At 32.5% G+C, this 27,165-nt stretch overlaps 4 protein-coding genes across 5 annotated transcripts; all 4 read right to left on the bottom strand.

Moving 5' to 3' along the window:
- Nucleotides 1–4,313: 4,313 nt before the first annotated feature.
- Nucleotides 4,314–6,966, bottom strand: LOC126696703 (uncharacterized). Its single transcript, XM_050393388.1, has one exon. It carries the CDS (start codon nucleotides 6,836–6,838, stop codon nucleotides 5,597–5,599), a length of 1,242 nt encoding a protein of 413 aa, XP_050249345.1. The 5' UTR covers nucleotides 6,839–6,966; the 3' UTR covers nucleotides 4,314–5,596.
- A 1,984-nt stretch (nucleotides 6,967–8,950) lies between these two features.
- LOC126696702 (xyloglucan endotransglucosylase protein 1-like) lies at nucleotides 8,951–10,509 on the bottom strand. Its single transcript, XM_050393386.1, has 3 exons — nucleotides 10,029–10,509; nucleotides 9,599–9,792; nucleotides 8,951–9,497 (listed from the first exon to the last, which is right to left on the bottom strand). Exons 1-3 carry the CDS (start codon nucleotides 10,305–10,307, stop codon nucleotides 9,245–9,247), a joined length of 726 nt encoding a protein of 241 aa, XP_050249343.1. The 5' UTR covers nucleotides 10,308–10,509; the 3' UTR covers nucleotides 8,951–9,244.
- Nucleotides 8,951–21,429, bottom strand: LOC126696701 (xyloglucan endotransglucosylase protein 1-like). Of its 2 annotated transcripts, XM_050393385.1 has the most exons (4): nucleotides 21,028–21,429; nucleotides 20,577–20,770; nucleotides 20,195–20,484; nucleotides 8,951–9,207 (listed from the first exon to the last, which is right to left on the bottom strand). In XM_050393385.1, the coding sequence occupies exons 1-4, from the start codon at nucleotides 21,304–21,306 to the stop codon at nucleotides 9,092–9,094; spliced, it is 879 nt and encodes a 292-aa protein (XP_050249342.1). In that variant the 5' UTR covers nucleotides 21,307–21,429; the 3' UTR covers nucleotides 8,951–9,091. The 2 variants fall into 2 exon arrangements, with proteins under 2 accessions (XP_050249342.1, XP_050249341.1); XM_050393384.1 differs by lacking the exon at nucleotides 8,951–9,207 and having other exon boundaries at nucleotides 19,945–20,484; nucleotides 21,028–21,420.
- LOC126696699 (xyloglucan endotransglucosylase protein 1-like) lies at nucleotides 11,642–13,265 on the bottom strand. Its single transcript, XM_050393383.1, has 3 exons — nucleotides 12,844–13,265; nucleotides 12,452–12,645; nucleotides 11,642–12,356 (listed from the first exon to the last, which is right to left on the bottom strand). Exons 1-3 carry the CDS (start codon nucleotides 13,126–13,128, stop codon nucleotides 11,951–11,953), a joined length of 885 nt encoding a protein of 294 aa, XP_050249340.1. The 5' UTR covers nucleotides 13,129–13,265; the 3' UTR covers nucleotides 11,642–11,950.
- Nucleotides 21,430–27,165: the final 5,736 nt, after the last annotated feature.

The following is a 27,165-nucleotide window of genomic DNA, read 5'->3' as shown; positions in this document are numbered from 1 at the left end:
TCTCTCCCAAAATACTTCACGTTCCACGACCACAAACATCAAGGCCACATTCAAGGACAGGGTCATTATTAATTTAGTAATGGAAATATTGTACAGTGGCTCTCTTTCTCTTCTAAAATACTTCACGGACCACAACATCAAGCCCATATTCAGGGATACGGCCATTATTCATTCAGTGCTGGAAATCTTGAGGATTTGAATTGGCTTCAATTGCTTGTTTTAGTAGTTATAGGTCTTTGTCCAACATTAAACAGAGTAATACCCTATATCTACAATTGCTATTGCCTACCAAGAGTCTTTTAACTCATGACATTTTCAACTTCTTTTTACAGACAAGAAATTGGATTTAAATCTCCCACCTCTATTTTGTTTAAGTCAAAAAGAAAAGAAAAAACAAAAAAACAAAATGCTCTATGAGCTCCAGCTAGCGAATACAATATATCAATAAGTTGCGCTGTGCTGCTTAGGAGACTATTGTGAACAGGAGAGAAGTGGGTTCCTCCAAGAGATGAATTTGATGGTTGAATATAAGTTGCACTAACATTATAAAGGATATTCTCAGCAAAAAGCATTATAAAGGATTTTTTTTTTTTTTTTTTTTTTGAGAATGCATTATAAAGGATATTAATTCTTGTTTATCTTCTTTTGTTGTTATAAGCACAAGATCAAAAGCATACAACTACCGACCTACGGTATATACCCTATCTAATCAATAATGACAACAACTCTATCTTCAAGTAAATAATAATAATGATAACCACATAACTTGGCCAATTTAAGCTCCATAGATCTAAATTGGTAACTATTTTTTTTTATTATTATACTAGTCTAATTTAAGTATTTATGTGTGTGAAGCTTTTTTTTGAAAATTTGATCCTGGCCCTAACTTTCCACATCTCACATTCCACAAACACTTATACGTGTGGAGTGGCTACTACATCAAAAATGTGCAGTGATAACTATTACCTTAATAGTGTTGAGTTGACAAGTTTTTACTAATTTTTATTTAGACTTAATAACTAAGTAACTCTACAATTATGAAATATTTTGTGACTTTAGAATAGTCCCATATAATCCTCCTTGATTTCGTATTTTCCTTCCTAACAGACTATTCAGCTTATAAAAAAAGCTACTGCCCCATCAGAAAACATGATGAGTTCTAGAAATTATATATATATCACTACAAACAATAAGCTTATTTGTGACGGCCATAGTTTGTCACAGAAGCACAAAGGGCCGTCACAAATTCATATAAACAGCAGCAAAAAGCTGTTGACGGCCGTCAGCAAAAGCTTCATTGCTAAAAGTATATTACCGACAAGGCTGTTGCTAGCATTCATTTTCGACCGTAAAAATCCGTTGTAAGTACTTGATAATTTCCATAAAAAATTCAACTTCATATGAAGAAGTTGGACGACTAAATACCTATTGTGACAAACTAAGACTATTGTTAATGTCGATGGCTGTTTTTAGTCGTCGAAAAAGTTCGGTTGCAAATAGAAATATTTTTGTAGTGTATATATATATTTAACATGTTAAAAGTGATATCAAACAAAACCTTTTACTTATATAAAGAGAGATATTTTTTAACTAATTCGAAGTTCTGTTTTTTTCGAAAACATCTATTTATTCTCTGACGGTGTCTGTTTTATCTAATTTTTTAATGGTTAAAGTTTTAACTTTATCTTTAGTATCTAGACATAAGTTTATTTCGACTCATTGATAACCAACATCCACAAAAAATTAGATCATGCATGACACGACTAGAATAAACAAATAACCCATATAAAGACATGCACTCATGTAATATATAGGGGTGGCACGATTGGGAGTTACTATTGTTGTTGTTCTTTATAACTTATGGCTTCCATTATTCTTTTCTTCAATTATTTTTGAAAATGCATACCTTTTTTACATGAGTAGAGCTCGGTCGGCTCAATGAATTGAAGGCATATATTTACTGTGTCAAATCTAGATTTTTTATTGTGGAACTTTATCAATTAAGCTAATTGAAACTCAAAACATCTAAAATTAAGTGTAAGTTCAAATTAAAAAGGCAAGTAAATGAAATAGTTTATATATATGATGGCTAGAAATCAAAGTTCATTATCAATAAGTTATCATATTTGAAGTTGCCAATAGCTCTAGACAAGTTTTTAGAGGTTTCTTTCTATAAAATATATAAAGCCTACATCATGTGACCTCGATGATTAACTTCAACCTATGATATTTCAATTAGGTGTGTGCATTCAACCTATGACATTTCAATTTTTAGGTTGATTTTTCATGGCTCGGATTCTATATATAATAAAAAAAAAAATATAGAATCCAAGCCATGAAACTCCAACTTGAAAATTAAAATGCCAGGTTGGTAGGTTGAATGCACACACCTAATTGTTGAGTATTTTTCTTAGCAAGTTGACGTTAATCACATGGTGTAGGCCTTATATATATATATATATATATATATATATATATATATATATAAATTACCCAAATTTTCTTGAGAATTAGGGAATGACACTCTACCCTAAATCTTAAGAGAAATAACACTTTCCTCATTTTAAGTTGGAGGAAATCAACATATTAGTCCATCCATTAATAAATAATAGTAACAAAATATTCCAAATTTTGAAAAGATTCCCTTGACCAAACCCTAAACATGTTTAGTGCAAGGTGTTTTTAGTTAAATATTATTCCTTGTCACTGAGCCGTGGTTAGGGTTTGGTCAATGGAATTTTTTCAAAATTTAGAATATTGTATTACTGTTATTAATGTAAGGATTAATGTGTTGATTTCTTCAAACCTTAAAAAAGGGGAGTGTCAATTCTCTTAAGGTTTCTTTTGGAGTATCATTTCCTTGAATCTCAAGGAAAGTTCATATAATTTACCCCATTTTTAAAAAAAGTTTGGGTAGATCGAAATTTGGGTTGACAAAATTTCTAACTTGTATAACCCAACCCAACCCATGCTATTATTGGTTTAAAAAATATATATTTATTTTAAATTTGTTAGGTTGATTTGTTTTGGATTTTAAGACTTACTTTTAATTTTTAAGTTTGATTATTTTAAAAATTTAAGACTTAATCTTAATGAAATTAGAATATTAGACTTTGTTTTTGAAGAGAGTTTTAACTTATGACGTCCGTTCTTGATAATAACTTTTTATCATCAGACTAAGATACTAATCAGTTTTTGATGTAGGCGGGAATTGAACCCCAGATCTCTTAACTATTTAAAATGTAATCATTTATTGAATAATGGACTTAAATAATTGAATGAAAACCTAATTTTTTTTTTTTATTAGGCTTGATAAAAGAGTTACTTTGAATTGAAGATTTATCATCTTAAGAAGGTTGAGTTGGGTTAAAAAAAAAAAAAAAAAAAAAAAAAAACCTTAAATCCAACCTATCCCAACCCATGCACACCCCTCACTAAATAGTTCGTTCTACAACTTCAATGATTTTCTTGCCTATCAATCTTGTGATTCATATTTGTAAATAATATTAAAAAGTGACGCCTATCCCCCATGGCTCATCACTTGCAAGAATGGCTTTTTAAAATTTTATTTTTTTGGTAAGTTATACATATATCTAATGGATCTTAAACCTACGACCTCACCCTCCACCTAGCATTTGCAATGAGAAGAAGATTTGAGCCAGAGTCCATTGAAATCTCTTGCAAGAATGCTATGATACCTCTGTTGACGAAGGGAAAATTCCATTAACCCAAAAAACTTTAAACCAAAAATATAAAGAAAGAATGTGCAAGATCATTGCTAAACATACCCAAAGCACAAGCTTGAGAATCTAGAGTCTAAACCCTCAGTAACCATTAGCCAGGTATATAGATTGGCTTCACATTACATAATTCTTTAATAAAATCCATAACCTCACTGTCTGCCCTTTTTTTTCAAATTTTTTTTTGATGGGACTATTTTTGGTCCCAAGGGGTGGGGGAAGGGTGAAGGCGAGATTCAAGCTAGAGTTCATTGGCGGAATGGCTTCACTTTTCCATTCTCTATTCATGTGCAAGAACTGAACCACACACTTCAACACCAACCTTAGTAGCTTTCTTCAGCTGCACAATGTCCTCAAATTTACCAGCACTAACAAGCTTTGGTGATCAATTCTTAGAGACCGAAACAAACTATAATATGATCACACTCAGCAAACCAAATATTTCTTAAATTGCGTAGGCTAGACAAGTCTTTACTCTGTCATCCTAATTAACATGCTCTAGCTAGTAATCTCTGCAAAACTAGAGGCAAGCTGACAACCATAGTCAAGAGAACCAAACTAATGGAGTATCCAACAAATCAAAAAGCAGGAAGTTTCAGAAAATTCTACGCCAGAACATAACCTGAATGTCACAAAAAGCCACCAAAGCAAATTCTTCACCAAAATATGGCCTAAACAAGGCCAAAAAGCCACCAAAAGTCATCCCACAACCAACTGCACTCAGATATATGATACAAATGATTCCATTACATGATATCCTCAACATGCACCAAAATGTGAAAATAGGACCTGCTATCATTCAAGCCAATGAGTGTTCTAGCAGATTTTTTAAACATCTCATTCGAATTGCTGAAGAGACCTAATAGGACCTGCTATCATTCAAAGGCTTGCATCATTTGTCATAACTAATCCTCTTTCAATCAATTTAATTCTGATAAAACGTATACTGAATAAGTCAAAAAGTTCATATAAGAAAGAGGGGAAAAAAGCTGATTTGTTGATTAGTAACTACTGTACATATCATTCAACAAGTTGAATACTAGGATCACTTTATACTCTTGATTGATGAATCGTACATCTATCAGAAAATGACTTTTGACTTTGCCAGATGTCTGGACTGCCATACAAGGATAACTGAATTATAATTGAATGCATAAGATAAGTTTTGAAAGAAATGGATTTTCTAACTAATAAATAGAGTGCCAAAACAAAAATAAGATTCACAAAATAAATTTAAATTCAAGCACTCATCTAGAAATGAAAATTGAGGGATAAGCATTTGAAGTGGCATGGAGGAATGAGTAGTCAATCCAAAGTTGGTGCCGAATAAACCTCATCACTAATGAGTTGTTAATCCATTAATTAGTCCTCATCATTCCTCCATCATTTTCCAAGACTGATTCTAAATTGTTGCTAGTAGCAAATTGAGCTACAAGGAGTTTTAAGTTTTAACTACTAACAAAAACAACCAACAAGGATTTAGGCTGCACTCACTCTCAAAGTTACATCCTCACCCTTTTCTTCAGTGATATGTATTAAACATTGATAAGTTATAACCATGAAATGAGTAGAATATCAAAACAATAATGCCTGCCTAAACATTAAACCTTGCGTACAAGAACAAGACCAAATTTCAGATATATAAGTCAGGCAAATATATAGCACTAAAACATTAAATCAATCACTATATTTTTCTTCATAATCAAGATACCAAAGAAAATAGTTAGTGATGTCAACTAGCAGAATTTCTGTACTCCAACCAAATTAACACAAATCACTATTGATTATATAATTAAAACAAAATTTTTTCAGAGTATGAATTACCATCTCTAACTTCTTTAGTCTTCTAAATCAAATTACTCCGCTGCTTTCTTGCCTTTCTTAGCCTTCACCTCCATTTCTCCACTTTTCTTCCTCTTATCCTTCTTTTCCCCAGAATTCCCATCTTCCAAAGCCAACCCAACCTTCCTTTTCTTTATACCACCATCTTGCTTCTTCCCCTGTGCGGTGAACAACCCATCTATATTCTCCGTAAGATCATCTTTATTCACCATAGCCAACTTCTTCAAGCCTTTCGATTCACTAGAAACCACTCCTTCACCCTTATCTCCCTTTTTCCTCTTCTTACTACCCAATATTTCACCATTCTCATTATCCTCACCTTCATTAATTCCCAATTCATCTTCAACTAACACCTCACCTATATTCCCATCCTTCTGCATCCCGACTCTCTCACCCTTCATCCCCTTTCCCTTCACCTCCTCCTCCTTAACTCCCTCAATCATCAACCTCTCCTCCGGTTCTGACTGATACAATGGCAATGCCAACGACTCAAGCAGCTTCAAATGCAATGACCTTATACCACCCCACTTCCTTGGGACAACCTCCGAAATCCCATTAATCGCCGCCACCACATTCTCCACAATCTCTTTTTGCTCCATACTCACCCTTGCCATCTTCACCACACAACAAGTTCCAGTCCCCAAAAACAACAACGCCGAAGAACACGCCTTCTCAACCTGCTCCTTCCAATTGTTGTGCTTCAAATCCAACGGCACCGGAGCCTTCTTCTTCTTAGAAAAAGGCTTCCCCAACAAACCAGACAAAAGGGACACAACCCTTTTGTCAGCAAAGAACATGTCATAGGAATCACAGAGCTTCCTCTTGGCCTCAAAGGAACGAAAATCTGATTTCAACTCGGACAATTTGAGGACTTTCGAGATGGGTATTTGTTCAGAATCGATTTTGGATTTGGCAGAGGCTTTGTTGAGATTGGAGTGTGGACGATCATCAATTATGAGACAGAGCTCAGGTGGGAGGTGTGGGGAGAGAAGGGTATGTGGGAGTTGGATTTTGTGTGGGTTTGTGTTATTAGGTTGAGATGGGATTTTCTTGAGGGTGAGAGTGAGGTAGAAAAACTTATCGCTGTGATGAAGGAGTTGGGGTTTTTGGGTGAGGGACTGGGAGTTGGTGTTTTGCCATTTGAGAAGAGCATTTACGGCTTTATGGATAACCTTGGGGCTCACCCTGGTGGGAGCCAGAGGTGGGATTGGGACTGGATTTGGGTTTTCGGTTCGGTTGGGTTTGGTGGTGGCCATGGAAGCAAAGGGGTTGAGAGTAGAGACGGAACAGAGTCAGTCTACTAGGGTTAGGGGTTTTAGAACAAACAGAAAGAGAGAAAGAACGGTCAGGGTTTTAGGGATCTATTGCCATCATTTTCCTAAGAGTTTCTTTGTATGTGTATGGGTCCGGTGAATAATTCACTTTTAAGGAAATTTTAATACACTATTTTAATGAAAAATGTAAAAACTGTTAAAAATATTTGTATTTTTAATAAAAAATTTATAATTCCCCCCCCCCCCCCCCCCTAAAATATTGGACTAGAGTCTGTGGGTGAAATTGGGTCTACAGAAATGCCTAAAATTTTCCCTATCTTTATATGATGGGCTTCTGTTTAGGACACATTTCACATGTTTGATGTAATTTCAAAACACAAAGATTTATTTGAATATTAATTAAATTGCTAATAGCATACAATCTAAAATCTAAATTACCTTTTATTTCATTTCATTGTAATGAATTTCCATCCAAATTTAGAAGTATATACAATCTTTAAAAAATAAATTCAAATGAGAGTTTATTTATTTATTTTTAATAATTACAAATTTACAATGTGAGATGGGGGAATTTAAACCATGAAATTCTTAATTGCAAATATCAGGAGGTCTTAGTTGAATTACAACTTACAAGACACTTGGCTTTTCCCCCTTTGTTTTGGGTAAAAAGGGTTAGAGATTTTGAGGTTTGTTAATAGAGTTTAACAATATAATCAATAAAAATTTGCTTAATTAATTTGTTAGGTCCATAGGTTGTAGTTTCAAACTATGAACAAATAATTGGGTCTTATGTGTTTTTAGAGTATATTTGAAGTCCAAGATTCATGCCCAGAACAACTCGATAGATCAAAACTTATTGGAGTCTCAACACCTAGTTGATTGATCGAGATTGGCTCAATAGCTTCTTGATAGCTATTCAATAGTTTGAAAATTGCAGATCCTAAATCTAAATTCGGCCTTACAAGTCATCCAATCTCTAGTATTATGTGCCTTACTTGCTAGAATATATAAGGACTACTACAAGACGACTTTTGTTTGCGTAGGATTCTTGACCAGAATCTCTATTACCATCAAGTTTTGAAGATTTGAAAACTAGTGATCAAGTTGAAGATGTTGATAACATCACAAAGTTGCAGCTGTGAGATTATCTTTAAGATGGTTCTTGAAGTTACGAATAGAGTGTTCGTGTGAATAAAATCTGCTATAGAGTTTTCTAGGGATTTGAAGTTGTGTGGTCATTTAAGAAAGTAGTGCTAGAGGTAGTTATATAATTAGGGTTGATCATGTTGTATAAAATTCAATTCTATCTAGTTGATCAGTTTCCATGAGGGTTGGTGGTAAACCGTTGAATAGTTTTTCTAGATTAATGTTTTCACTTCATCAACTTGTGTTATTTGCTTTTTCTTTTTGTTTATCTTTTTTGAGGAAATATCTTTTTGTTTATTCAATTAGCGATATTGGTTTGTAATGTGATTAACCATAAACTAAACATGCAAGCATAATTGGTTACTTAATTGAATTCGGATTAAAAATGATTAATTTTTTTACAACATGGGTCTAAACTCCCATCATACTTAATTCTATATTTAAAATTCAAATTTATGTCAGATACAAATGACACGATAAAATCAATTATTGTCAAGATGAGTTGACCCACCTTGACACAAATAATGAACCATTTTATTTCAAATTAATTGCTAGTTGGCATTTGCATGACTTGTTTCAATCTATTTTGATGAAAACTCATCTAAATCACTAATTCATTAAAATTGTGTTGTATCTACTGGTTGTGTCAAATATTATCACCCCTTATCTAAAGATTGTTAGTGCCAAATTCCTTTGTTTAGACATTCTTAAGACAAAAACTATATTGAAACTTGAAGATATTTCTTACGCTAGCCTCTTGCTATGATTCTCCACACAGAGAGAGAGAGAGAGAGAGAGAGAGAGAGAGAGAGAGAGAGTTTTCTCTTTTTTTGGTGGGGATGGGGGGTGTTGTCATTTTTCTATAATGAGGAGGTTTGGGAAGTGCGAAATATGTAAGGATAAGATATTTATTTAATTATTGATTGTTAGGAAAAGAAAAGATGCACCTCAAAAGAAAAGAAAATTTGATTTTATTTGGTTCTTAGACAATTTTTGCACAAAGAATAAAGAATTTTCATAAGCTATAAATCTAATGCTGAGCGACAAAAGGAAAAAGAAAAAGATTCGTATGAGGGTGCTTTAGTCCCTTCAGTGGAGCTTTGAACTCTTACATTCGGGTGGGAGACCTTGAGGAAAGCGTTTCAAGTCAGTGCAGTAGTTGTAAATCATATATTTCTTTTGCACCCAACGAATCCTTCTTCGACCTGTTGCATCAAGTGCTTGATCCTGCCATGTATTAGTCTACAAAGAATTTGAATTGTAGACACAAGATGATGACCCAGATGACCAAACGCAAGCATTGGCCTCAAAATTTCTGTAAGAGGCTATGAATGGTGCATTGGTCCAGTCAGTCTTCACAAGCCCCCCTCTCGTTGCCCAATCATCGGCATTCCAGAGGCTTGAGTAAATCCTCATGGGTTGGCTGTTGGGGAATGGAACACCAAGTGATTTCAAGTTGTTGAACACTCTTATAGGAATGTTATCTACCAAAGACCTGATGAGCAATAAGAATTTACAATTGTATTAGAATTAACATTCTTAACTGAAGTATAATAAACTTTTGAGAAATTTCAATGTACTTTATAGTGTCCATACATGATAACTTGAGAATTCCAGATGAAAGAGTATGTGTGGAAGGCCTTTGTGGGATCAAACCAGAGATAGAATTGCTGTTCTCTGTTCCCTTCCCCGTGTGTGAAGACATTGGTATGAACTATATATGGATCTCCAGACAGGTTGCCTAAGAACTCAAAGTCAATTTCATCATGGTTTGGTCCTTGAGATGATAACTGCACAAGTTTGTAAATTAGCCATTAGAGTAGTGTTTAACAAATTTTAAGATATAAATCTTACAAATTTATATGTCACCAATCATAAAAAGGGAGGCACTTATTTATTATGTTTTTAAGTGGTTACATCAATTTGTAATCATTTTGTAATAACTATAGTATTTTTTTAAAGTTGAATTAATCGTGGAGGATAACAAAATTTTAGAAGTAGATGTCAAGAAGGTATTGAAACTTACATAATAGGTAGTAACAGTGCCAGCTGAGTTGCCACTTACAAGCTTGATTTGCATGTCAATTCTGCCAAATAGATATTCATTCTTGGATTGGAAAGCAGAACCGGAAGTATTGTCAAGAGAAAGAGTGAGAAACCGGCCTCCATCGAGCATCTTAACGTGATCATTGCCCCATGTAATATCAAAATCTTGGCCAAAATTTCCTGCTGAGGCTGCCACCAGAGCACTGAGACTGAATAAAGCAAGCAAAAGCATTACCACTTGAAGAGAAGAGGAAGACATTTTTGTTACTTCTGTTTAGAGCTCAAGAGAGGATGAGATTATGATTTATGAGAAGGATATAGAAATATAAGATTGTTTGAATGTGAAGTGTAAGGTGACAGGCTTTATATAGGTGCACTTGGAGTATAGCAACCGTGGAATAGAGCTGGCAAAACCCAAGTTGTGAAATTGAATAGTAGAGCTGGCATAAACATAATGCATGGTTCAAAACCTGGGACAGATTACAAATTAAGCTGAGAGGAAGCATCATAGGAAACTGGATAAAGGGTTTATGTGAAGGTAGAGAGTAGAGATTGAGTTGTGAAGCATTTGTATTGGTATTTTTTTAGAGTTATGATCAGCGTATCAGTAATTGACTAATAGAAATGTCAGAGTTGTAAGCCGTTGACAAAAAGGAAAATGAGAATACAAACTACACTGCATAGAGCTGGCCAACTTGAGGCTTTCTAACTCTGCATAGTAAATTCATATAGTATGTTGCCTTCCCCATCTGGACCTGCACGGGTCACCACATGGATTTGACCCAGCCACCCTGGGTGATTATATTTAAGGTTTGGCATTAAATTCTGAACTCTTTGGTGTTTCCCTTAAGCATTCCTCTGTAGAATATTAAATTTAATTATGACACAATGGCATAACGTAGCTGCATGATCTTGTTTTTTGTTTTTGTTTTAAGCCAGCTGCAAGATATTTTTTATCATTATCTAGTAACCCCCAAAAAATAGAAAAGGAAAAGAAAAGAAAATAAGTATAGTATGGATTAAGAATCATAATGGAGTAGCAAAGTACAATTGATACTTATAGATAGGGATGGCCATACCCATTAGGTAATGGATATCCAACCCTACCCGATCCAATTATTCTGGGTAATACCCAGTTCTTAATGGGTAGAAGGTAATTGGGTAGGGTTTGGATATTATCCAAATATTTTGGGTAGGGTTTGGATATTATCCATTTACCCATTATTACCCATTTAACTAATTAGATCTAACTCAAACCAAACTCAACCAAATTATTATGGGTAAACCTCAACCCACCCAATTAACCAATAATCAAAATTACCAAATTGCCCCTAAAACTTGAAAATGACCAAATTATTCATAAAATCCTCTAAAATTGCCGAAATGCACTCCAAACCTAAAAAATGACCAAAATATTCCCGAAACATAAAAAAAATGACCGAAACACCTCCAAAACCTAAAATATGACCAAAATACCCCCGAAAACTAAAAATTACCAAAATACCCCATAAACCTAAAAAATGACCAAAAGACCACTGAAACCTAAAAATTACCAAAATACCCTCTAAACCTAAAAATGTCTACCACGTCTAATTACTTCAAGATTTGAGCTTAAGTTCAATAATCAAATGTCACTTTTGATGATGCAATAAGAACTTCTCAGGGCACTACATGTTGTGCCATGTGCTTTTCTATCTCCTTCTTCATCTCCCTTTTGACATCTTTAGAATCAAATCGAAGCTTTGCTATAGAATTAGTCACAACTGATTTATTTTCCTTTCATAAAAAAAAAAAAAAAAAAACTGATTTATTTTGCTTACAACATATTTTTGCACAAAGAATAAAGAATTCATATTGATACAGAGGAATCAACAATTGAATATATAGGCCAATTTAGCATCTCTAGAGGAACCTTGATCGCTTGCATTCAGCTGGGAGACCTTGAGGGAAACGTTTAAAGTCATTGCAATAGTTGTAAACCATGTACTTCTGTTGCACCCATCTGATTCTGTTCCTTCCATTTGCATCAAGAGCTTGATTCTGCCATTCACTGGTCTGCAAGGAATTGGTAGACAAGGAGACACAGGATGATTCCGAGGACCAAACACAAGCATTGGCTTTGAAGTTTCTGTAAGAAGCTGTAAATGGAGCTTTTGTCCAGTCAGTCTTTACAAGCCCACCTCTTGTTGCCCAGTCATCAGCATTCCAGAGGCTTGAGTAAGTCCTCATGGGTTGGCTTTTGGGAAATGGAATACCAATTGATTCCAGGTTGTTAAACACTCTTATAGGAATGTTATCCACCAAGAACCTGTAAAGCAAGAAGTTGCAAATGTATTATTAATTTACTTATTCTAAATGAAGTTATATGAAAGTTCAATGGATATAGTGTCTATTATATATTACATGATGCGTTGAGTGTTCCAGACGATGGAGTATGTGTGGAATGCCATTGTGGGATCAAACCAGAGATAGAATTGTTGCTCCCTATTGCCTTTTCCCTGTGAGAACACATTGGTATGGAGTATGTATGGATCCCCAGACACGTTTCCCAAGAACTCGTAGTCAATCTCATCGTGTGTAGGTCCTTGAGAAGATAACTGCAAAGCAGTTCAATAAAATGAGCTATGAAAACCTTAAATAATTGGGTTAGTGTACAACTTATTTTTCAACTTTTTGATTAGGATTGTTTGAAAAAGTTGTCGCAGAAAAAAGTGAAACGTACTTTGAAATAGTGAGATTTGAAACCACTTTACAAATTTGGAACTAAGTGATGTTGAAGAGGAAGCGAGACTTACGTAATAAGCAGTGACAGTGCCTGCAGAATTTCCAGCTACAAGCTTGATTTGCATGTCAATCCTCCCAAATAGGTACTCATTCTTGGACTGGAAACCGGAGCCGGAAGTTTTATCAAGGGAAAGAGTAAGAAGATTGCCTCCATCAAGTATCTTTGCACGGTTATCTCCCCAAGTGATGTCAAAGTCTTGATGGAAGTTGCCAACTGAGACAGCCGCTAGAGAAGTAAGAATGAACAATGAAAGCAGCAATGAAACTTGGAGTGAAGAAGAGGTAGTAGTAGACATTGTTGTCACTTTAAGAGCTCTAGAAAGGAGGAGATCAGTTGCTTGTGAGAGAGATGAGGTTGTGATGAAACTAGTTCAAGTTTGAAGCCTATATATAGGTGCAACTGGAGCTATAAGCCGTTGAGTAGTGCTGGCAAAGCCAGGTTGTTATCAATTAAACTAAAGGCGCTTTGGCAAAATTCAGCTCAAAACTGGAGACAGGTTTGCATAATGATGAGACAAAGAAGAAGAAGAAGATGGGAAACCAGTAAGTTGGTGTGATGGTTGAGATGGGATATTTTAGGTTAGAATTATGATTAAATTCATAATTTCTTATTAGTTTAAGTTTTTGGAACAATTTGTAATTTATCACAGTAAAGAATATGATATCTTGAATTCATTCACTGTCTTCACTCTATCTCTCACTTTCGCCACAAATTAATACTCTACTTTTCATTTAAAATGTTAAATAACTTTACTTATTAAAAAAGAGTTTAGGCGCATACGTGAGATAGAGTATTAGAATTATTGTTAAACGATTAAATTTACAATTTTTAAGAGCAGTGTTATTATATACAAATTGTTTTACAAGTTACAAATTTAACCAATTTTTTAGTAATTTAAACTTTTAGAACAATCGGTAATTTATTGTATATAATTGATCATGTATTCAAAGCTATAATCAGTCCGCTAAAGGAAATTTAAAGCTATAATCCATTGACAAAAACGAACACCAGACCAGGGTGTGTGAAAGAGGGCATGGTGGTTGGAGTACCAAACAGGCTGCATAGAGCTGGCAAAGTAGTCCCCCCGCAATTTTTGAACAGAAAAGCTAGTTGATTTACGCGTTTGGTGGTGATATACATAAACTTGGTCCTACCCCTGCTGGAACCATAGATGCTAGTTGCACTTAGCCCATGTTATTTTATTTAAAATTAAGAATATAATTCTAACTTCTTATTAAAAACAAAATTAAGAATATAAATACTGACGTTCTATGCACTTTCCCATTAGCATAATGATAGGGAGTATTGTTTTGTTTTGTTTTTTGGATTTTATTTAGCATATTAGAGCCTTTTAACTAAAGCTAGACATCTTTTTTTTTTAGGTACAAGCGTGTATTTTTATTCCAAACACCTAGCAATTCTTTGTGTGTTTGGATCAGTATTTTGTGGGAAATTGGAAAAATTACAAGTCCCTAAAAAAAGGTGTTAAGTTTTAAAATTATACACAAGCTTAGAAAAATTTTCATATAATAAGAAAATGGAAATAACAAAACATAAGTAATCAACTTATCACTATAAAATATTTTTTAGGTGCCGTGTGTACTTGATTCTTGGCAATAGGCCTGTCCACGGATCGGGCTGGTTCGGGTTCGGGCCTGAACCATACTCGACCCGATTAGGTCGGGTGGTTGGATCTTAGACCCATATTTGATTGAATAGTCGGGAAGAACGCAGTATTTCGGGCCATCAATTAGGTAGGCCAGAGTTGTCGGTTAGGTGGGTTTGGGCCATAGATTGGGCCACTTTTTTGGACTTCTATGAAATTTATTTTAGTTCAATTTTTTCAGTCTTTTTAACCCAAATTAAGGAGTTTGGTAGTTTTATAAATTACTTGGATGTCATATTTTTTGAATTTTCCATATAAAATAGATTGGGCCACCCTTTTACTCTTTTATTTATATATTTATTTATTTTTTAAATGGGCCTTCAAGATGAACTTAAATTAAGCAACTACTCTACTTATAGATTCATTGGGCCTTCAGGACATAAACATCCTAGACAAAATACCTCACCACAACACACAAAATAAGCCTATTTTTACCACATCTGTTAAGCATCCACACATTGACCACAAAAAATAAACACAGCAAAATATAATGTAAAACTTGGACAAAATAGCATGACACAACTAACAACACAGAAAATCCTATTTTCACCACCCGTGACTTGTTAAACAGCCACACATTGACTATCAAAAAATAAACACATCAAAATAGAATGTATAACATGGACAAGATAGCAAAACACAACACATAAACATGCCTATTTTGACCGCATGTGATCTGTTAAACATCCTCACAATACAAGCACCTAGCAATAAGCCAGTAGCTCAATACAAGTCATATATATTCAAGAAAAACCCAGAGGCATAAAAGCCATTAATTCTTAACACTTATGTTAAACCTGCCAACCACACAACAAATAATATTTCCAATAACAAATAAGTCAAGTACAGCAAGCATAAGCAACAGATTTATACTGCAATATTTCCAAGAATATATATATATATATATATATATATATATATATAAATGGATATATACTAAGTAAGCCACAGAGGCAAAGAAAACAATTAGATTACTGCAAATTTTTAAGGCAGTAAACCATAAGGCAATAAGCTTGCTAGCTATACAGTGTTCCCAACAATATAATTAATTACAATTATGAAATACCACAGGTATTTCCAAAAAATAACTTTTCCAAAGTGTTGAATGACAAATACTCTAGCTAATAAGTTTATAATTTATAGAAAAGAAAACCCATTGACTAAGATTTCTTTTCTATAAGCATTAAGAGTGGTATTGTTAGAAAGGCAGTATACAAAAGAGCTTCCAAAATGTTCCCAAAATGTTGTCTTCTTTACAAAACAAATGATTCTTCCTATAATAGACAAAAAAATATTTATCAAATAATACATTAGTACCAAATACAAGACCAACTAGAAAGGACAACAAGTTTATAACAGTAAGGGGTCAAAGGCAGTAACATACCTAGTCAATTATCAATCTTCAATACTAATTAAGGGTCGTTTGCCTGAGCTAGAACCCAATTTTGAGCTTGTACTTGTTGATGCACTTGATGATTGTTGATTTAAAACTAGAAAAGAAAAGGAAATAAATACAATAGATTAAATTTTGTTTGAATACATGAGACATTCAATAAGAATTAATAGAAGATAAGTTTCAGAATTTAAACATATTACCTAAATCATGAAATTCCTCCTCCAACACCTCAACCTCATCCCTAGATTGGTGATGAGAAATCGGAACTATGGCTTGAAGCCAATTTTGTGCACATACAAGGTTTTGAACTATAAGAGGAGAGAGAGAACTTTGAAATGGATTAACAATGTGGCCTCCGGTGTTAAATGCTGACTCAGATACAATAGTAGAAACTGGTACAGCCAACACATCCTTAGCCACTTTCGACAATAGTTGGCATCTACTACAACTGTCCTTCGACCACCCCAATACCTCAAAATTCACATCATTTCTACCATCACAATTTTCAGCCAAATACTTTTCAACTTCATTACTACAACCTACAGATTGCTTAGCTTCCAAGAAACGCTCATATTGAGAGTGAATCATCACATATGGATCACTAGCATCACATTCCATTTGTGTTCTCTCACTCCCACTTGGTTCTTGCACATTTGGGAAATGAACAGAACAGTAAAAATTATACAACTTCATTAAAAGATATTTCACCTTATCAACCATCACTTTCCCCACTGAATTCTCATAAATTTCACAAAAAGAAAACTTCGAAAACCTCAATTTTTTCATGGATTGAGAACCATAGTCACATACAAAAAAGGTTAATTTTATCACTTTCCCCCCAATACTTCTCAAATTTAGTTTGCATGTTTGTAGCTGTGTTTTTCAAGAAGGTGTTTTGTTATTTAACTAAATGAGAAATACTCTCCTCAATAACAAAGATTTCGTCGAAGAAGGCATTTGAAGTAACATACAAAGAGTTAGAGAACTTCTTTGTTGCATTGTAAAAAAGCCTCAAGAAAGTTACAAATGCCCTACAATTTTGGAAATCACTCATACAAGAAGAACCTAAACCACCACTATCTTCCTTGGTCCTAAAGTACGATGAATAACTATTATCTTCAAAGTTCATTCTAAGGAACACTTTCTCAAAATTTTCAGCAATTTCTAACATGAGATAAGTTGAGTTCCACCAAGTAGGTATATCTAGACAAAGAAGACTCTTGGACTCCATACCTAACCTTTCCATAAAACCCCTAAAAGTTTGATTTATATTAGGTGAGGACTTCACGTACCTCACAGCTTCACGCACCTTAGCAACAGATGCATCAATTTCTTTCAAACTCTCCTTCACAATGAGATTTAGGATATGGGCACAACACCTCATGTGCATGAACTCATTTTCTAAAATTGTTCAATTCCAATCTTTTGTTACTCTTTGCAAAAATGTAATTGTGGTTAAATTGGAGCTAGCATTATCCACTGTCAAAGTGAATTTGCCATCAATACCCCACTCATGCAAAGACATCTTAATCTTTCTACCTATAGTCTCCCCCTTGTGGTCTTCAACTTGACAAAAATTTAAAATTCTCTTATGCAACTTCCAAGCATCATCAAGAAAGTGACATGTGAGACATATATAATTCAAATTTTGAATAGAAGTTCATGTGTCCATAGTAAGACATACCTTACAACCCTTCAAGGATTTCCTTAGTTTCTTTCTCTTACTATTATAAATTCCAATCACATCTCTAGCCACAGTTTGACGAGATGGAATATCCTTTAGATGAAGCTTAGGTTGTAAGGTAGTTACATATTTCTTAAACCCATATCCCTCAACACATCTAAAAGGCAACTTATCAATTATAATCATTTCAGTAATTGCCTTTTTAGAAGCCTCAATAGTAAAGGTTGTTGACACAAGCTAGAACCCTTCGTCTCCATCATTTTTGGGTTCAAAAGCTAAGGTTTTCTGTCCTTTAACTATATCTTCTCTATTAGGGTTCTTAGGTCAAATTGTCACATGAGCTAACAAATTACTAGTACCACAACTCTTACTATCAGCATGATATGATTTTTGACAATAATTACATATAGCCTTAGTGACACCCTCATCTATCTTTACTTTTTCAAAATGATTCCAAACTAAAGACTTTTTCCTACCATTACTAGTACCAGTCTTACTCACTTTGCTAGGTGGAACTGGGGGCAACTTAGCATCAGTAGTTTCAGCTTGGGTAGCAGCATCAATAATGCCCTTAGATATTGGACTAGGGTGAAATTGGGTCTACAAAAATGCCTAAAATTTTCCCTATCTTTATATGATGGGCTTCTGTTTAGGACACATTTCACATGTTAGATGTGATACACAAAGATTTATTTGAATATTATTTAAATTGTTAATAGCATACAATTTAAATTATTTTTTATTTCAATTCATTGTAATGAAGTTCCATCCAAATTTAGATGTATGCACAATCTTAAAAAAATAAATTCAAATGAGAGTTTTTTACCCCCTTTTTTTAATAATTACAAATTTACAATGTGAGATGGGGGAATGTAAACCATGGAATTCCTAATTGCAAATATCAGGAGGTTTCGGTTGAATTACAAGACACTTGACTTTTCCTCTTTTGTTTTGGGTAAAAAAGGTTAGGGATTTTAAGGTTTCTTAATAGAGTTTAACAATATAATCAATAAAAATTAATCTGCTTAATTAATTTGTTAGGTCCATAGGTTGTAGTTTCAAACTCTGAACAAATAGTTGGGTCTTATGTGTTTTTAGAGTATATTTTGAAGTCCAAGATTCATGCCCAGAACAACTCGATAGATCAAAACTTATTGGAGTCTCAACACCTAGTCGATTGATCGACATTGGCTCAATAGCTTCTTGATAGCTATTCGATAGTTCGAAAATTGCATATCCTGAATCCAAATTAGGCCTAACAAGTCGTCCAATCTTTAGTATTCTGTGCCCTACTTGCTAGAATATATAAGGACTACTACAAGATGACTTTTGTATGCATAGGGTTCTTGACCAGAATCTCTATTACCATCAAGTTTTGAAGATTTGAAAACTAGTGATTAAGCTGAAGATGTTGACTACATCATAGAGTTGCAGTTGTGAGAATATCTTTAAGATGGTTCTTGAAGTTACAATTAGAGTGTTCGCGGGAACAAAATCCGCTATAGAGTATTCTAGGGATATGAAGTTGTGTGGTCACGTTAGTAAGTAGTATTAGAGGTAGCTATATAATTAGGGTTGATTATGTTGTATAAACTTTAATTCTATTTAGTGGATTAGTTTCCATGAGGTTTGGTGGTAAACGGTCAAACAGTTTTTCCAGATTAATGTTTTCACTTCATCAACTTGTGTTATTTGCTTTTTCATTTTGTTTATTTATTTTTTGATGTAATTTCTTTTTGTTTATTTAATTAGCAATCTTGGTTTGTAATGTGATTAACCATAAACTGAACGTCCAATTAAAAAAAAAAAAAACCATAAACTAAACGTGCAAGCATAATTCGTTACTTAATTGAATCCAAATTAAAAATGATTAATTGTTTTACAACCTAGGTCTAAACTCCTGTCATATTTAAAATTCAAATTTATGTCTGATACAAATGACACGATAAAATCAATTATTGTCAAGATGAGTTGACCTTGACACAAATAATGAATCATTTTATTTCAAATTAATTGCTAGTTGGCATTTGCATGACTTGTTTCAATCTATTTTGATGAAAACTCATCTAAATCACTAATTCATTAAAATTGTGTTGTATCTACTGGTTGTGTCAAATATTATCACCCCTTATCTAAAGATTGCTAGTGCCAAGTTCCTTTGTTTAGACGTTCTTAAGACGAAAACTATATTGAAACTTGAAGATATTTCTTACGCTAGCCTCTTGATATGATTCTCCTGAGAGAGAGAGAAGAGAGAGGAGAGAAACTTTTCTATAATGAGGAGGTTTGGGGAGTGCGAAATATGTAAGGATAAGATATTTATTTATTTATTTATTGGCTGTTAGGAAAAGAAAAGATGCCCATCAAAAGAAAAGAAAATTTGATTTTATTTGATTCTTAGACAATTTTTGCACAAAGAATAAAGAATTTTCATAAGCTATAAGACTAATGCTGAGTCACCAAAAAAAAAAAAAATCGTATGAGGGTGCTTTAGTCCCTTTAGCGGAGCTTTGATCTCTTACATTCGGGTGGAAGACCTTGAGGAAAGCGTTTCAAGTCAGTGCAGTAGTTGTAAATCATATATTTCTTTTGCACCCAACGAATCCTTCTTCGACCTGTTGCATCAAGTGCTTGATCCTGCCATGTATTAGTCTGCAAAGAATTTGAATTGTAGACACAAGATGATGACCCAGATGACCAAACACAAACATTGGCCTCAAAATTTCGGTAAGAGGCTATGAATGGTGCTTTGGTCCAGTCAGTCTTCACAAGCCCCCCTCTCGTTGCCCAATCATCGGCATTCCAGAGGCTTGAGTAAATCCTCATGGGTTGGCTGTTGGGGAATGGAACACCAAGTGATTTCAAGTTGTTGAACACTCTTATAGGAATGTTATCTACCAAAAACCTGATAAGCAAGAAGAATTTGCAATTGTATTATTCTTAACTGAAGTATAATAAACTTTTGAGAAATTTCAATGTACTTTATAGTGTCCATACATGATAACTTGAGAATTCCAGATGAAAGAGTAGGTGTGGAAGGCCTTTGTGGGATCAAACCAGAGATAGAATTGCTGTTCTCTGTTCCCTTCCCCCTGTGTGAAGACATTAGTATGTACTATATATGGATCTCCAGACAGGTTGCCTAAGAACTCAAAGTCAATTTCATCATGGTTTGGTCCTTGAGATGATAACTGCACAAGTTTGTAAATTAGCTATAAGGGTAATGTTTAACAAATCTTACTATATAAATCTTACAAATTTATGTGTAACCAATTATAAAAAGGGAACTCATATACTTATTTATTATGTTGTTTAAGTGGAGCTAATCACATACTTGTTACATCAATTTGTAATCATTTATAGTAGCTTTAGTATTTTTCAAAGTTTAATTAATCATGGAGGATAACAAAATTTTAGAAGTAGATGTCAAGAAGGGATTGAGACTTACATAATAGGTGGTAACAGTGCCAGCTGAGTTGCCACTTACAAGCTTGATTTGCATGTCAATCCTTCCAAATAGGTATTCATTCTTGGATCGGAAAGCAGAACCGGAAGTATTGTCAAGAGAAAGAGTGAGAAACTGGCCTGCATTGACTATCTTTGCGTGATCATTGCCCCATGTAATATCAAAATCTTGGTAAAAATTTCCTGCTGAGGCAGCCACCAGAGCACTGAGACTGAATAAAGCAAGCGAAAGCATTACTACTTTAAGAGAAGAGGAAGACATTTTTGTTACTTCTGTTTAGAGCTCTAGAGAGGATTAGATTTTGAGAAGGATATAGAGATATGAGATTGTTTGAATATAAAGTGTAAGGTGACAGGCTTTATATAGGTGCACTTGGACTATAGCAACCATGGAATAGAGCTGGCAAACCCCGGGTTGTGAAATTGAAAAGTAGAGCTGGCATAAACATAATGCATGGTTCAAAACCTGGTACAGATTACAAATTAAGCTGAGAGGAAGCAGCATAGGAAACTGGATAAAGGGTTTATATGAAGGTAGAGAGAAGAGATTGAGTTGTGAAGCATTTGTATTGGTATTTTTTAGAGTTATGATCAGCGTATGAGTAATTGACTAATAGAAATGTCAGTTGTAAGCTGTTGACAAAAGGAAAATGAGAATACAAATTACACTGCATAGAGCTGGCAAACTGGAGGCTTTCTAATTCTGCATAGTAAATTCATATAGTATGTTGCCTTCCCCATCTGGACCTGCACGGGTCACCGCACTGATTTGAGTCATTTGACCCAGCCACCCTGGGTGATTATATTCAATGTTTGGAATTAAATTCTGAACTCTTTGGTGTTTCCCTTAAGGATGCCTCCGTAGAATATTAAATTCAATTACGACACAATGGCATAACGTAGCTGCGTGATATTGTTTTTTGTTTTTGTTTTAAGCCAGCTGCAAGATATTGTTTATCATTATCTAATTAATAACCCCCAAACAAATAGAAAAGGAAAAGAAAAGAAAATAAGTATAGTATGGATTAAGAATCATAATGGAGTAGCAAAGTACAATTGATAGTGATACAGAAGGTTTTGTTATTTGTCATATAGAAAAAATTTGGTGCTAGCTTAGCTTTGTTTACTACATGGCAATTAAACAGATCATTCATATCTAATTTTAGTCATGCAATTTTTTTTAATGAGTTAAGTAACTCATTTTAATAATATGCATAAATAGTCTTATAAAATATATTACTTACCCTAAAAAAGAAATATATATACTACTTACCCTGTAGTTCGAATTATTTTCCTCTAGATCCCAAGGCTCTTGGCTTAAAGTCCCCAAACAATGTTAAAGTTATCTCATGTATTATTAATTAGTCCCCAAACAAGGTTAGTCTTCTCATGTATGTGATTATTCTTCTCATGTATATGTTCTAGCATGTGATTAGTCTTCTCATCTATATCTATATATTACTAAAAGTTGAAAATTAAAGTATCTTTTAACCATTATTTTTATTATTAATTTTCCAAAACTCCCTCCCTTTTATGTTTTCATCTTCCCATTACTTTCTACCTTAATATCATTTTTTCTCTACCTTTTTATCTTTCTTTATTTTGACTCTTCTTATTCTCAACATCTTACTATAAATTTGACATTTTCTTTTTCATTATATGCATAGTTTTCTCACACAAAAAAAGTTACTCCTCTCTCTCTCTCTCTCTCTCAATTTGTTTTTCAATTTTTGTTTGATTTTTTATTTTTATTTTTATTGCATCAATTCTTTAGGTTGATGAATTTTTTTGTTAATTAGAATTCTACTTTGGGTTGATGCAATTTAATTTTGTGTTTTAAGTTGTTATCTTTTATATTCTCTTTGTTTAAATATTATCCTACCGCATTATACATATAGTATATAATAATATAATGTTATTATATTATATAAAATGACTTGGATAATTTGATATTTATTGCTATATATATTTTTTTTTACTCTTTTTTCCTCTCATATTATTTTATTCAACATTTAAACCCAATCACATCCTCCATACTATTAAATTATGTAGCACAAATCAAGAAAATGGCTAGACACAAACTTGCCTTCCTTTACCATACATTGGGGGAATCAAAATATTTGTGTGATAAACGATCATATAGTTTATAATTTAGATAGCACCCTTTGAATGTGTCTAGGCCATAGATTGAGCAATTTGTAGACTTAAAAGGCTATTGAGAATGAACTTTTTGAATCAAGTCTAAAAAAAATATGAACTTCTATATATCATTTAGAAAAAAACTTTTATCATAGATACATTAATATATTTTTTGCCACAAATTTAAATCACGCAAACTTAATAATTTTATATTATGTGTTAGCATCATCTCTGCTTCTTCTTCTTCTTCTTCTCAAAAATCTTATGTATCATCTTTAAAGGATGCCAACAATATTGATCTTATGGGAAAAGTTACATAAATATTGAGAAAAGAAAATTTTATATTACAATCTACTAAAAATGTTTTTTAAATATTTAAACCTTTCTATTTTTCATATCACTGGCGTGTTTTACAACTACCACATGTGTTAACTTAAGTCTTAATATTCTTAAGTTGTTTCATCAAAAATTAAAAAATAAAATAAAACAAAGGTTGTCACAAAAGAGGAGTTCATGTACAGTTTTTTGCAAAATGAAATATTTGTTTTGTAAGGCCACCAAACTTGATAATTTGCACTTTCTCAAAAAAAAAAACTTGATAATTTGCAAATGATGGAACCACTCACAATAATATTGGCAAAGTTATATAGAATCATGTATACTTTTAGTTTTCAAAAAACACACATCTACAAGCGGTTAAACGTTCATCTTGGGTAGTTTTAACTTTTCATATAATTTTATCTTTACATATTCATCTATTTTAATTTAGATTTTTTTTAAAAAAAACTTTAATTTAGATATTTATAAGTAAACAATGAAATAATGATTCATGAATTAAAATAAAAAAATTATCTATACATATTTATCTTGTGCAGTTGTAACTTTACATATAATTTTACATTTATATATTCATCTACTTTAATTTAGATGTTTATAACTTAATAATGAAATCTATAAACAAGGTAATTAAAGCAGTCATATTTCTACAATTCAAAAAGTCACAATTTCTTTTTTCTAAAAAAGGCCTTTTACATTTCCTTGGAATTATTTTTAATTTTTTTTATAAAACCTTTGACATGCCAATAACCTAACCACTTCATACATTAAAAAAAAATTTAAGGCTCATTATTATTTTCGTTAATATATTATGGATATCTTAATTAATTGAGACCAAACTAGAGAAATGCCTTTTATATTTCCTTGAAAATTCATCAAAAAAAAAAAAAACCTTTAACATACCACTAACGTAACTACATTTATAACTATTTAAGCCATCCATGATATTTATTTTTTACTGATAGCCATAAAATTTACAACAAACAAGGGAAGAAAAAAAGAAATGAAATCAAACGTCAAGTAATAACCATTATTTGGAAAATAAAAAGGTGGTCAAGAGGAATAAAAAATAAAATAGAGATGGCTATATAAAAGACATTGAAAACTTTTTAGTGCAGTAAAATCAACTATTACATTCACTTTATTAAATCAATAATTAACAATTAAATATAATAATACAAAATTTAAACTTAAAACTAATCAAACTCTAACTAGGGAAGTTATATATATATATATATATATATATATACAATCATAATCTTCATAATGACTTAAAAAAAATTTAATGAATAGTTCTACATCTTATTTAATGTCTATGTTATACAAATTATCAACCAATAAATATACGATAATGGTAAATAATATTATAGACAAAATTATGAAAAATATGATATAACTATTAAAAAAAACTCTTTATAAAGTCTAGGGACTAAAATAATATTTTATTTCAAAAATTATCACGCGTAATGCGCGGATCTGCAAATAGTGTATTATTAATTAGTCACCAAGCAAGGTTAAAGTCATCTCTCTTATATGCTGGTCATTTTAACTGAAACTGAAATTACTAGATTTCTAGAAATAGTTTTGCTGTTTGCTCCGCCTGAGCCATTTTTTAATTGTGTCGAAGAAAAAGTCATTTGAAGGATGAATCTAAACAATATGCAAGATAACTTTCAAGTAAACGAATAAGATAATATTGACTAAATTTAATGTTTCTTTTCTTAAAAAAAAAAAAGAAAAAGAAATGAAAAATCTAGGATGAACAATTTACTGATCTGTTTATAATAAACTTTAAAAAAAAAAAAGAAAAAAAAAAAAAGAAGGTGTTTATACTAAAGTTAGATTTGCGTTCTGTAGACGTGCAATTTGCATGACGTTGACAGCCGTGTCGGATTGATTGTGATCGATATGTTTTTTTTCAAGTCAGTACCCAAGTGTGATAATGTTGATAGTTGGTCTTAGTCAACAAATTTAAGCAAATAAAATTTAGACACATGTCAAGTCCCTTGCATTGTCCTGAACTCACAAAAATGATACGTGTCACAAGCCAGTTGAAGCCATATAGTGGTATGAGATTTACATAGAAAGTTTTAATTAAATCCAAGACCAAATTCAGAAAAAAAAAAAAGAAAAAAAGAAAAGAAAAGAAAAAGAAAAAAAAAAGTGCAAGACCAAATTCTAATTCAAAATTCATTATTAAATCTCATTAAATATTGGAAAATTCTATATAAAGTGCCCTTAACTTGTTTATAAATAGTTGTTTATAAATAGAGATTTCTTATATAAGAAAAACACACACGTACACTAAGAGAGAGAGAGGAAAAAAAAAATATTGGCATTTTGAGAATCATCTCTAAGCCCAAAAGAAAATTTTGATCATTCAAAATCAAAGCATATTCCTATATACTTCAAATCAAAATAGGAATTTTTCCTTCAATTTTCATTTGATTTAATTTCAAATCAAGTTAGCAGACCTCAATATTAAAGCAATTACTTCAAGATACACATTCAACCTCGGAAACATTAAAGCAGGATTCAAGATCAAGTTTATAGCCCTTTGGATCTTAAAGTGATGCAAAGATTGAATAAGAGGAATTCATTGTATGCTCTTCTTGTAAATGATCATACAGAGAAATCTAACATATATCAACACAAATTGATTATTTGTTACATATTTTCAAGAATGTGTGATTTATTAGTGTGAAATTTGTGTGTACAAAGAAAAATTTTCTACCATGATGTTCAATAGGGAATTTATAAAAAAGAAAAGAAAAAAAAGATATGCATGACAAGAGATACAGAGTATGAAAACACTTTCCTAAAAAAAGAGAGAGTATGCAAACAGTTATATTTTAAATGTAAATGAGTGTTTTAAGAACATAAGTTCAAAGATAATAAATATTCAATTATGAATTGTAATACAAATTTTGTAAAGAAAAATATACTTGTCAAATAATTTGGTAGTTTGTATGCAAGATTACTAATGATTGTGTACATTTTTCTTGATATATGTGGCAATTTGCTTTATATTTTTGGACAATATATAAAAGCATCATTTGAAATATTAAATTCAACTTAATGACGTAGGGCATCCAATGCATTGACTTCAACTAATATTAGGTGTTGAACTTGATTCCTAAAATTTTAAAATTTAGAGTAGTGATATAGGTAAAGTATTTTTACAAAAAATTCTAATTAAAATGCATTTACTACTTCTCATTTGAGCACATCATTAACATTATTATTATTTTATTTATCGTTAATATATAGCTTGCGACTTAAACTTTATTTTAAAATTATTAAAATATGATGGCGTAGCTTTATTGAAGTTTTTATCCTACTTGGTACTAATAGCCTAATTCCAAGCAATCCTAAGCACGGATACTGAGGTTTATTCTATTTTTCCTGTTCTTGATTTTGTTTTTCATTGTTCTTCTCTAGGTTTGCCTGGTAGAGAGAGAACTGGATAGTGTCCTGTGCTATAATCTTCTCTAGTTCTCAATCTGTAATCATGGCTTAAGTTCAATAATCAAATGTCACTTTTGATGATGCAATAAGAACTTCTCAGGGCACTACATGTTGTGCCATGTGCTTTTCTATCTCCTTCTTCATCTCCCTTTTGACATCTTCAGAATCGAATCGAAGC

The sequence above is a fragment of the Quercus robur genome, chromosome 8 (genome assembly GCF_932294415.1).
Source record: "Quercus robur chromosome 8, dhQueRobu3.1, whole genome shotgun sequence".
Lineage (NCBI taxonomy): Eukaryota > Viridiplantae > Streptophyta > Magnoliopsida > Fagales > Fagaceae > Quercus > Quercus robur.
The sequence above is the reverse complement of the archived record's forward strand: the minus strand, read 5'-3'. Positions and strand labels throughout refer to the sequence as shown.